Below are 10,860 nucleotides of genomic sequence, written 5' to 3'. Positions count from 1 at the left end.
TTCTTCCTTGCTTGTTTGAAAGAGATGCTTGCAGCTTGGCAGGGATCTTAAAATCCCACTGGGAACTGCCCCAGGGTCTTGTTTTTCCTAGCCCGTGGTGGCTTTGCAGGATTGTTAAGGACACAGTGTAGCCCCCACAGCCTCTCATTTCAATGGTGTGAGGCCTAAGGCTACTAAAGTCATTAGGTCAAGAAAGATGAGGTTATTTTTCCCTACTGGTACTGGAGGACTACAACTCCCATGGCCTTGCAGAACTGAGCCAGAGGCTATAGCTGGTTGCTTTTGCTGAATTTTAAGACTTAAGTTTTCTTGGCTCTACCAGAGCTTTGTCCATACTTTATTTAGGGCATGTGTTGAAAATGGAAGCAAAACAGGCCTAGGTCCAATTGTTTTCTTAAAACTTTCCCTTGTGCCAGTGTAATTAGTTCACAAACAACATTATTCTTTGAACTGCTTACCAGAATCTAATCTAGAACAAGAGGCAGGTGTATTCATGTAGTTTATTGTACTTGAAATAGTGTGATTCCTATTTGGTTTCATCCAGAAGTAAAATTCATATATTCCTATTAAAAAACCAAACAGGAACTATAGTAACAGTTATGTAGAAAAGTCGGAAAATTTGAACCGTCTTCTGGAGTAAGCACAAGAGATATCATCAGTTATGATGCAATATATCTTCGGAGTGTAATATAAAAGCAGCTTGAGCTTCTTTGAAGGGTTGGTAACCACTGAAATATTTTCCTTGCATAGGCACTGCTGACAGGAGTGTTTCTGCCCCCAAGGCAGTGTATCTGGCATGAGAATGTTACCAGAAGCCCACTAAGTTGTACCACATTGATGCACCAGAGTTCTCCTACGCTATAATCAACATAGCCATGATTAGCGCCTTTCCATCCTGCAGAACGAGCCTTCAAGCTCAGTCTGGATCCTCACCTCAGAACTTCAGAGGGCTCTGGCTGCTGTTCAGTGAGAGGAGGTCAGGGAATATTTGTGTTGGGGATAGAAGAGGATGTAGTGTGGGTATATATCTGCGAGCTTGCCTGGCTCTGAGCAGAGGTGCTCACGGTATTTAGGAGTGCATGGTCCACCATCCTAACAGGAGCTGCTTTTTGGCTCCCTACAGTCAGTGAATGGATGGAAGAAATAAGGGATTAGAAGAATTTTCACTGCTGAGCTGGAGAGTTCAGGAGCTCAAAGGTATCATCCACAACCTGCCAGAGGCAGTTCTCAAGAGGGAAGTCATTGTCCACAAGGTTGACCAAGTAATAGTTGTCATGGATGTACTGGATGATCATGCGAGAGGGTGACTCCTCTTCGTAGAGCTTGGCCCACTGCTCAATCCACAGAGCAAAGGCCTCATCCTGCCAAGGAAAGAGAGAGATGGTTGTAGGGGTGTCATGCACATTTTATTCTATCTCACTTGGGAAAAACTGCATCACACACGCCTGGCAAGCCTGGGGCTTGTTTCTTCTCAGTAAAAAGGGCAAGAGCTGAGCAAGGAGCATCCTGCTTTCCAGTCAGTGGGAGGTGCCCCAAGCACAACTGTTCAGAGCTGAAATGAGGCACGCTTGCAGTAAAATGGCTCAATACTGCCCCTGTGCGTGTAAGAGGGGAGGGAGAGCTACTGCTCAGAGCTCTGGGGACTAGTACAGCAACAATGCACGACCCAGCCCCCTGGGTACAGAGTTTCTCTGAAAAGTTCTCACTAGATCAAAGCTCTGCATACCCTGAGGGAGCAGGAGGAATGATATCTAGACCATGGCAAGCTAATGTCACAACAGTCCTCAACTGCAATAAGTGTTATAGACTGAAAATAAACCAGACGCTCTGAATTTCCAGGGTATCACAGAAATGCATCCAGCAGAAGGAAGGACTCACCTTCCAGGAGAGGAAGCTTACAGGATCCACTACAGTGGGCTGGATGATCTCCCTGCCTGGGAAGATGCCCCAGGTGACAGCATTGGGTTGTAGATCAGGAGCATTGGTGATATTCTGGCCCTGCAAAGGAAAGAAGATCTTTGAAGCAGCTGCTGGAGGAAGGATTGAGTGAGTCAGCAAGTACATTTATCCTGTCCTTGTTAAGAGATCAGATGGCTGCTTCGGGTCACAGCTGACTTGTTTCACTTTCCCCTCCCTTTATGTTGCACTTTGTTCCTGGGGATGTCTGAATCTTTGCTATTTGCCTCTCTCCCAAGGTGGTGAAAGTATCCTGTAAACAGCAGCCTACCTTGACATTGACAATGTGGTAGTTGACCCGCGACTCGTATTTCTTCAGCACTTTGAGCAGTGCCGTGACGATCTCACTGGAGGTGAAGAACTCTAGGTAGGCCTGTGGGGATATGGAAAGAGAAAGAGTAAGAGCCTTAACTCACAGCAGAGCTGGGATACATACAGGCAACCAAAAGAATGGTTGTAGACTGTGCTGCTTAGAAACCAGGCAGCTTAAGACTTACATGTCCATCTTCAGAAACATGCACTACAAAGGAGACTTGAGCAAAGGGTAAAGCAAATTAGTAAGAGAGATGGGAGGAAAAAAATGGAGAACAGAGGTAACAGCCCAGGAGCAGCCAGTTCAGGAAAGCCACAAGCTTCATGTTCTGCACCCATGTAGGCAGACAAGCTGGGATATGCTCCAGGCACTGTAACCATAGCTGCTGGGCCTGGAAAGCAGCCTGTGTCAGAGTGCTTGGAAGAGGCCTGAGCTGGACTTCTGTTCTGTGTGGTCTGTCTGGCCAAGGCAACTCAGTCTAGCAGGAGCAGAAGCCTGGGGTCTCAGCTGGGCTCTCCAGCACACCCTCTTTGTCCTGTGTCATCTATTGTCCAGTCATCCCCATGAGTTTATCCAATCTAATTCTGTACTTGCCCTATCTACACTGCTGTTCTGTGCTTGGCTGCTCTCAACAACTGCTTCCCCTCCCCCCATTTCCTGGCTATTGTGTGAGATGATGGATTTCCCCTCACCTCAGGGGAATTTTTTTTTGGAAACATAACTGCATTTACCATCTGCTCGTTTCATGGTTTCAGCAATTTGAATCCCTTTTGAACAGAGCTGCTTTGTTTCCTAGTATGGGCCACTTGCCTGACACTTACCTTGACGCCGGAGATTCCTATCACAGCCATTAGTAGCAAGGCTGTAGGGCCTGAAAATGCATGACAGTAGGAGGCAGACAAGGGAGATAAGGCTACCTGCAGACCAGAGAAGTAACCTGGCAGCTGTCTGAACAGCACAGCAGTAGTGCTGTAGTGGAGGCAATTGGTGAAGTCTGCCTTAGAGAAGGACAGATGGAAAAGTTAAATACCCTGTTAATACCATGAGAAGCTGGATGGTAGAGATACTACCTCATTGATTGCTATTATTTGAAAAACCTGAGTGCTTCCTGCATCACTGAATGGGATCAGCTGCAGTGGGCAGGCACTTTTTATCTAAAACTTCATAGCTCTGCTTTGGAAAAGTAGTTACCACCAATTACTTGCTAAGAGTAAAAACAAGAAATTGTTTAAGTGAGAGAAAACCCCACTTATGTAAGCTACAGAGTGCACATAATCTGTCTCAAATCACCAGAGGAGCTTTTCACTACCTCAGCAGGAAGGCATTAGGATAAGGAACCAGAAGTATTATCTGGGTGAAAGCATAGGACCTCCCTACAAAACTGAAACCAAACCCAGCCCAGAATAGTGCAGTACCTTTTGGAAGACATAACCTCCGCTAGGCCCCCAGCCTACGATGGGGTCGGTGGATGGTTTTCCATTGATATTTGGCTGGGAGTTGATAGTCAGGATTCCTCGTCTGTTCACCTTCTCCAGCTGCTCCTTCAGAAGGTTGGTTTCAGTAGCAAGAGGGTCATCGTTCCAAGGCATACATGTAACCTACCATGAGGAGAGAGGATGGCTCGCAATGTGTGCAACAACCCCCTTTGTTTACCCGCTGTGCACTGAAGGAACCCAGAAGTGCCCTAGTGATCTTGAACACTTCTGCCTGAGGACAGAATTCCCATGTTTGTTTCAAGGGGCAGGGTATTTTCAACTTTAAGAATGATTTCCATAGTCTGTCAGTGCAGACCTGTCTGTCTTGTCCTACTGTAGCAGCTTCCCTTTTATGTTGAGCCCTAGCTCTGGCTCCTGGATTCCCTGCAGTAAGGGTATTCCCTTTAGCCACAATCTCAGCAAATCCTTTTAGATAGGAAAGTGCCAATTCTTGTTTAGAAGAATAATGCGATACCAGGAGCAAGAGGAAGTAAGAGTGCTGTTGTCTGTGCCACACGGACCGGCCCTTTCTGGACCATCACTCACCTTGTGTCCATTTTTGTTGGGCTCTCCAGTGATGTAACACGTGAAAACCTCAAAAACACTTTCCTCACCAGTCAGTTCTTCTCCCCACATCTTCAGGAGCTCCTCCCGGGGAGACTTGCTCTTCAGGTAGAAGAGATAATAGTCCTTCAGCTCCCCAAAGGCTGGAGAGGAGGAATTACCCCTGTAAGCAGAACAGATGAAAGATTAAGAGGCCGCTAAGGAAGATGCACCAATTTGGCGATGGAGGAACGCAGCCAGCTACAAAACAGAAGCCTCAACATCTTGATGCCGTTCTCTTCACCTCATTCAAATCCAAGCAACTGGGGACTGCTTTGTTAAGAGAACATCTCATCTGCCAGGCCCAAAGCATGCCCAGGACACCAGCTACAAGGACCAACTGTTCAGTACCACACCTCTACCTCCCTGCCATCACAGGCTAACAGCTTACCATCGGCCATTAGGGAAATCATCCCATTCTTGAGTTCGATAAATGTAGCTCTTTGGCCTGGAGGCCCAGAAGATTGGCCGAACATCTTCAACTCTTCTCTTGGGGTGAGCGCTGACTGCCCAGGGCAGAGGTCTCCTGCACAGAAAAAATGAAAGTTAAGATCTGCTGACTTCCCTGGAGAATTGGCCCATGGAGAGAGCAAAGAACAGGGGATGAGAAGAATTCTATTTGTCAAAAAGTAGAACAAACCTCTTCTTGCTTTATGCAAGATCTTTTCTCACTCAGTTCCCTCACAGATGCTGGGTAGGTGTCTGTTAAATGCAGAACTAACACCTGAGATGGGATGAGGTAAGGGAAAAGCACTGTATGAAGCTATTTTTAACAAGAGAAGTTAACCCTTTTCTTTTGCTTCCTCTTGCCTGTGGACTCAGAGAACCCGTTCCCTATCTCAGTTGTAGAGCACTCTAGAAATCTGCAGTGGGAGCTCACAAAGCACATAGCCTTTAAGAGGGCTATTGAGAGTCTTCAAAAAGAATGTTTCTTCCAAGTGGCAGAGTTTAGTTTTAAAGTTCCAGAACAGGCTACTTTAACGCCACTTGATTAAAGTTCTTCCCTCAGCTGCCTACTCTATTCTTCCAGCTTTTGTCAGAGACCTGCAGGAACAGTGAATTTCTAAATGCAGAAAGATACTTAAAAAACAGGAGAACAGAGATACAACCCATCCACTGCTTGTGCCTTCAGCAGATGGAATGTGTAAGATGAACTGAAAGAAACCAGCATACTCAGCTCACCTGGGGTCTTCCTTCCAAAGGCCGAGGCGCTTAAGGACTTCAGTAGTAGCCACTTCCCGATTGAGGGTGTAAAAATGGAGCCCATGCACCACGCCACTGTCCAGCAGCTCCCGGCACATGGACACTGCCAGCTCTATCCCGTAGTTCCGGATAGCCGCGTCGTTGTCCTTGATGGGTTCAATCACATCTTTGATTTCTTGAGGCACTTCCAGCTTGGAGAGCTTTACCAGCTGGCGCAGGGAGTGGTAACCCTGGATGAAGATACAGAGGATTTCAGTCTTTCCAGACCCTTTTCTGATGTCCCAGTAACACAGGTATTTCATCTCAATTGTATAGCACGAGACTTAAAATTGGGGGCTTCTGGATTTTGTACTCTCAGGCCTCATCCCTGAGACTGTAATGCAGCCTGGTTATGTCAGTTGAGGTTATTTCTTCCCATTTCTTTACTCAGTGCCTGAGCCCAGCATGCTGACAATGACAACTAACAACTCAAGACTGGTAGACCACTGTCCTCTATATCCCTCTCTGCTATATGGGCAGAGAAAACCTTTTAAGCTTATGCCTAAGAGTTTAATTTGGCGAACCACCTACAGACCTATCACATTTAGAACCCTCACTTCCCAGAAAGTTTTGAAGGGTATTTACAGACCTCTCTCAGGCCCTGACCCCAAAACACCTAACATTCTTATTGCCTCCCCAAGCCAGAATTACTAGATTTCACCTGTATGGGGAAGATGCCAGGAATAATGGGACAGGTGATGCCAATGGCTTGACAGTCCTTCATGAACTTGAGAAAGGTTTCTGATCGGAAAAAAAGCTGTGTAATGATGAAGTCTGCCCCAGCAAGAACTTTCTCCTTGAGGTGCTTCAGGTCTGCCTCATAGCTCTCTGCTTCAGGATGACCCTTTGGGTAGCCTTTGGAGGAGGGGAAGAAAAAAAAGAAAGCCAAACCCTGACAGTCAAGACGGTGCAGTAGAAATCAGAAAGTAGCCAATCGGATTGTGCTATCATTTACAGCCCAGGTCCAGAGACGGACTGCTGGGCTGATATCCCTCACATCTGCAATTAAAGATACATACCTGCCACACAGATGTCAAAATAATCATCAAATTCATTGCGAATGTGCTTAACCAAGTCAACAGCATAGTTGAATCCATCTACTTCTTCCTCCCATTCCTCACCAGCAGGATCTGGAACGAAAATAAACCCAGTTCCTCCAATTGTTATTTCTTCATTTTACCCAAGTTGAATGCAACAGCAACACAACCTCAGCACTACGCATTGTAAGTGCTGTAGGACAAAAGGATTCACCTCCACGCAATGCCATGATGTTCTTCAACCCCAGCCGCTTGGCCTTCTGCAGATGCCCTGTGATGTCATCCTTGGTCTGGTTGCAGCATGTCATGTGTAGGATGGTCTCCAGGCCACAGTAGTTGACTGCAGTGTTGGCAATAATCATGGAAGATGTTTCCTTGTCAGATCCTGGGTCCCCTGCAGGATGCCATGTCACATCAATGAAGAGTGGACCACCTGCTCCCATGCGGTCAAACCTGTGGATTTTAGAGGTGCGTTACCTTACCGGGTAGCAGACTCCCTTCTTTATGCCAGGGATATCTTGCTCACTGCTGGCATGCCATCAACAAGCAGAGAAAGCTTGGATGACAGCAGTAGGAGAGACAAAGAAGTGTTGAGCCAAGAGTATTTTCACATTGGCCACTTGCTAAGGATAGTCATCATTTAACACTGTATGAGGAAGGGCTTAGAAACTCTTGAAGAAACAAGCTGAGTTGTCCCTGTAGAATAAACTTCCTCTCAGCATGCTCTGTTAGACTGATAAATCTGATAGACAACAATGCAAATTCCATTCCTTTTGAGATGGAAGGCTATGCCAGAACCCTCTGTTCCCAGCTTTAACTCATACAGGCCACAAATATGGAAAGATGGACCAGATCTCTGTGGTGTTCCCAAGCGTGCCTAATGGAAGAGGCCCCCTACCTTGTTGCTCTCCTGCTCCAGGCCAGAACACAAGCTTCTGTTTAAAGTAGACCTGGCACTGGCACACAGCAGCAACAGAAAGAATTACAAAACTTCTCCAGGTTGAGTACATGGTGGCCCCTGGGGCTTAGGCTCCAGGAGAACCTTTAGTTCTGGTGGAAACTATCACCTTTCATTTAGCATGTAGATGGGGACATCACTCTCAGACTGAACCTGTAGTCCTTAGTAATACAGAGGCATAAACCATAGCAGCTGGATGATTCTGAAAACAATCTTTCCAGAGACTTGGGCACACTGCCCATAAAATAGTATTTTTCTGTTTTAAATAGGTACTTGTCTGCTCTGTTGTGGCCTAGTACTTTGCTTGAGCATGACAGTGGCCTTGCTCCGTCTTCAGAGCTTGTGAGAGGGAGAACAGTCTGGCACCCTCAATAACCCCGCTGTGACACTTAACTCTTCAGGGCCTCCAAGGAAGATAAGTTACCTGGTGTCCATTACCCTCCTCAGCAGGAAAGCACAGCCCCATTACCTGCTTCGTCACCTGAAAGGGGAGACAGAGCACGGGGCAGAGCCTGCCTCATTAGCTTTTTCCCAGCCCTCCACCAAAGACACTTCATCTGTCCCCTCTCCCACCCTGCAGCCCTCACCTGGAGATGAGATTGACCGCAGCATTGGCTGTGCGTGGAGGGAAGAACTCCAAGGAGAACCACCTGTCTCCAGAGTCCTGCCGGCGGCGCATCTTCTCCCGCAGTCGCTCATGACGCTCGGCATCGAGTACAGGGGTGGAGCAGCGTGAGCTGTCCTTGGAGCTCTCACTCCCGCTGCTGCTGCCGCCATCGGACTTGGAGCTGGAGCTGGCACTGCAGGTATGCTGCGTCTCATTGACCATGGTGAGCTCTCTGGAGGAGGGGAACACAAGGAGCACGGTGGGTATAAGGCAGGATAGATCTCTGCTAGGAGAAGTTAGCACTGGGGTGGGCAGTAGATGACAGCAGGTAAAAGGAAGCCTATGCCAAGCCCACCGTTAATCACCAATCAGCTTCTTTTGCTAGCCCTCTCTGTGAGCTGCAGTGGGGGTTCTGCTGAAAACACAAAATGAGAACACGATCAATTTAGAGCATGCTGGAAGGAAATAAACATAGCAGTTGGCTTCACGCCACCCTGATGCACCTCTTCTGTACCTACTGGGTCAGATTTGGTTCTCAGAACAGTCAGGTCAACATCACTTTTGCCCTGGCTACAACCGAACAAGCCATGATGCCCACATGCATCAGCTGAGGTCATCTTTGATCTTGTGGTCTTGGGCTGGACATGCCAGCAGACTTTTTCAGCTGCCCCTTGGACTGTATCCATCTTCACAAATTCCCATCTGTTTGCTCTCCCAAGGCAGTGTTTCCTTACAATGCAGAGATAAGGGCAAGTGCTAATGTGGCAGGTAGACAAGAATGCACAAACTACTCCTCTGTCAGGAATCCCGTCTGGAACAGGGCATCCCCACAAATTCTATCTTTTGTTTTGTCTTCATGGGCAGCGTGTTTCATTTCTAAGCTTTAGTCGCTCTCCACTAGACATATCTTTTCCACAGGCATTTGTCACTGCACACACTCAGCTATTTCCTTCGCTAGGTACCCTGTTCATGTTCCTTTCCTCACTGATTGTGGCTGCTTGGAACAAGGTCCCATCCCTTTCTTCTCTGCCTTGTAAAATGATCAGGTGTGCTTGTTTGGCTTTACAGAAAGGAAAACAGCACTGCAAGTACAAGCGGGTCTAGGATGCCCAACTCCACTTAGCTCCCTGGGCCACAACTGCTTGATATTTTCTCCCAGAAGTGTTTCACTCTACGCCTTGAAAATGAGGTAGTGATTACAGCTAATTGCAGAAGAGCTGCCATAAAGTTTGGATCCGCATTGTCTGCTTATCTAAGTCAAAGCTTAGAATTGTCACTGGGAAACAGCAGACTGTCATTACATAACCTTGGAGCCTATTTTGGAGGGAAATTGTTGCACAATCTAGTGCACATTTTGTCCTTACAGGAACTGTGAGAGTTTGGGTCATCCGAGCAGACTTTGAACTCTTCTTCTACTGTTTACACTGAGCTGGCAATCAAGCAAAAACCCTGTGGGAGAAAGTCTACTTTTACCACCTGGGGACCTCTCCAGCTGGCAGGAGATGAGAGAAAGGAGTGCAGGGCTCCTGGTGCCAAGAGAAACCTGGAGTCTCAAATCTCTTGTGTACCAACACAGTGGGTCACAGTAAAACCAGCAGCTATTGACAACTACAAAAGCAACCTCTGGTACACAGTTAACAGCCTGCCCAAGCTCTTTCAAAAGAAACACGTGGCACTAATCTGGGGAATTATCCCAAAGCACACACTGCACACAGTGGTGAGCAAACTAGCGGGTCAGAACCGTGCGCTGTCACCTCCCGCTACCTTATTTCTGAGGAACGTGCTACAACGCCTCAGGCAAAGCAAAGCAGGACCTTGGTTCTCCTACTTGAGATTGAACACCCAGCACGCAGGAAGGTTTGCTTATTAACGTCTCCGTGCAGCGAGGCTTTCCCTTGAGAACTCCTTATCTCCGTGGCAATCTAGAACCACGCACACAATAGAAAGGCTGCTTAAGTTTTATCTACAGGCAGCGTTTGGAACAGCTTCCCTAGGCTTACACGCATCGCGGATCTGTTAGCAGAAACTTGCGGCTACTGTAAAGATAAAAAGCATCTTTCTAAGCAGCAAAAGCAGTCGCAGCATACACAAGACAGTGAAACAGCAGCAGCTGGGGGTCAGCGCTCCCACTCCCCTGTGACCCCCTCCCGCCACCCCGCCGGGCTCGGGGCAGGGATCCGCGGAGCAGCACGCCTACGCCCGCTGTGTTTACCCGATCCCCGAGGCGCCGCTTTACCTCACCGCGGGGCATCTTCACAGCCCCCAGGCCGGAGCTGACCCCCCCAGAGGGCTGCACCCCCCTGAGCCGGGCGGCACCACCCAGGGCAGCGCTTGAGGGGCCGCGCAGACACCTCGGGGGGGGGGGCCGCGCACGCAAGCCCGCGGGGCTCCGAGGGACCGAGCCGCGCGTGGGGCAGCCCCAGAGCGGAACGAGCCGCCCCCCCCTTCCCTTCCCTTCCCCGGGGCCCCGCTCACCTCACGGCCGGGCTGGGCGCTGCGCACCGCGCGCGGCCCCATCCCGCGGCGCTTTAAGCCGGGCCGGCGGCGGCGGCGGTCACGTGGTGCCCGGCGCCTTCCCTTACCCAACATGGCGCCGCGGCTTCACCTCGCTCCCCTCCCTCCCTGCCTAACCTTACCGCGCCGTGAGCCGCCGCGGCGGGGGTCACGTG

At 48.8% G+C, this 10,860-nt stretch overlaps 1 protein-coding gene across 4 annotated transcripts; it reads right to left on the bottom strand.

The window, feature by feature from the left end:
• Positions 1-486: 486 nt before the first annotated feature.
• Positions 487-10,828, bottom strand: MTHFR (methylenetetrahydrofolate reductase). Of its 4 annotated transcripts, XM_080564557.1 has the most exons (13): positions 10,667-10,753; positions 8,172-8,423; positions 8,009-8,065; positions 6,841-7,079; positions 6,609-6,719; positions 6,251-6,444; positions 5,530-5,780; positions 4,739-4,873; positions 4,291-4,471; positions 3,685-3,867; positions 2,228-2,329; positions 1,879-1,998; positions 487-1,361 (listed from the first exon to the last, which is right to left on the bottom strand). In XM_080564557.1, the coding sequence occupies exons 3-13, from the start codon at positions 8,017-8,019 to the stop codon at positions 1,164-1,166; spliced, it is 1,725 nt and encodes a 574-aa protein (XP_080420683.1). In that variant the 5' UTR covers positions 8,020-8,065; positions 8,172-8,423; positions 10,667-10,753; the 3' UTR covers positions 487-1,163. The 4 variants fall into 4 exon arrangements, with proteins under 4 accessions (XP_080420683.1, XP_080420680.1, XP_080420682.1 ...); XM_080564554.1 differs by lacking the exon at positions 8,009-8,065 and having other exon boundaries at positions 10,667-10,828; XM_080564556.1 differs by lacking the exons at positions 8,009-8,065; positions 10,667-10,753 and adding an exon at positions 10,428-10,447.
• Positions 10,829-10,860: the final 32 nt, after the last annotated feature.

This window comes from Anser brachyrhynchus (genome assembly GCF_964034855.1).
Source record: "Anser brachyrhynchus genome assembly, chromosome: 21".
Taxonomy (NCBI): Eukaryota; Metazoa; Chordata; class Aves; order Anseriformes; family Anatidae; genus Anser; species Anser brachyrhynchus.
Note: the sequence above shows the minus strand (reverse complement) of the source record. Positions and strands in the feature narration are given on the sequence as shown.

What these genes read in the sequence shown, in the direction of transcription:
- MTHFR (XM_080564554.1), bottom strand. Translation starts at nt 8,413, where the DNA reads ATGGTCAATGAGACGCAGCATACCTGCAGTGCCAGCTCCAGCTCCAAG. An exon ending in TTTTGACATCTGTGTGGCAG is followed by an intron (nt 6,445 to 6,608) that starts GTATGTATCTTT and finishes CCTCCTCCAAAG; the next exon opens with GCTACCCAAAGGGTCATCCT. An exon ending in CCAACAAAAATGGACACAAG is followed by an intron (nt 3,868 to 4,290) that starts GTGAGTGATGGT and finishes TCCTCATGGTAG; the next exon opens with GTTACATGTATGCCTTGGAA.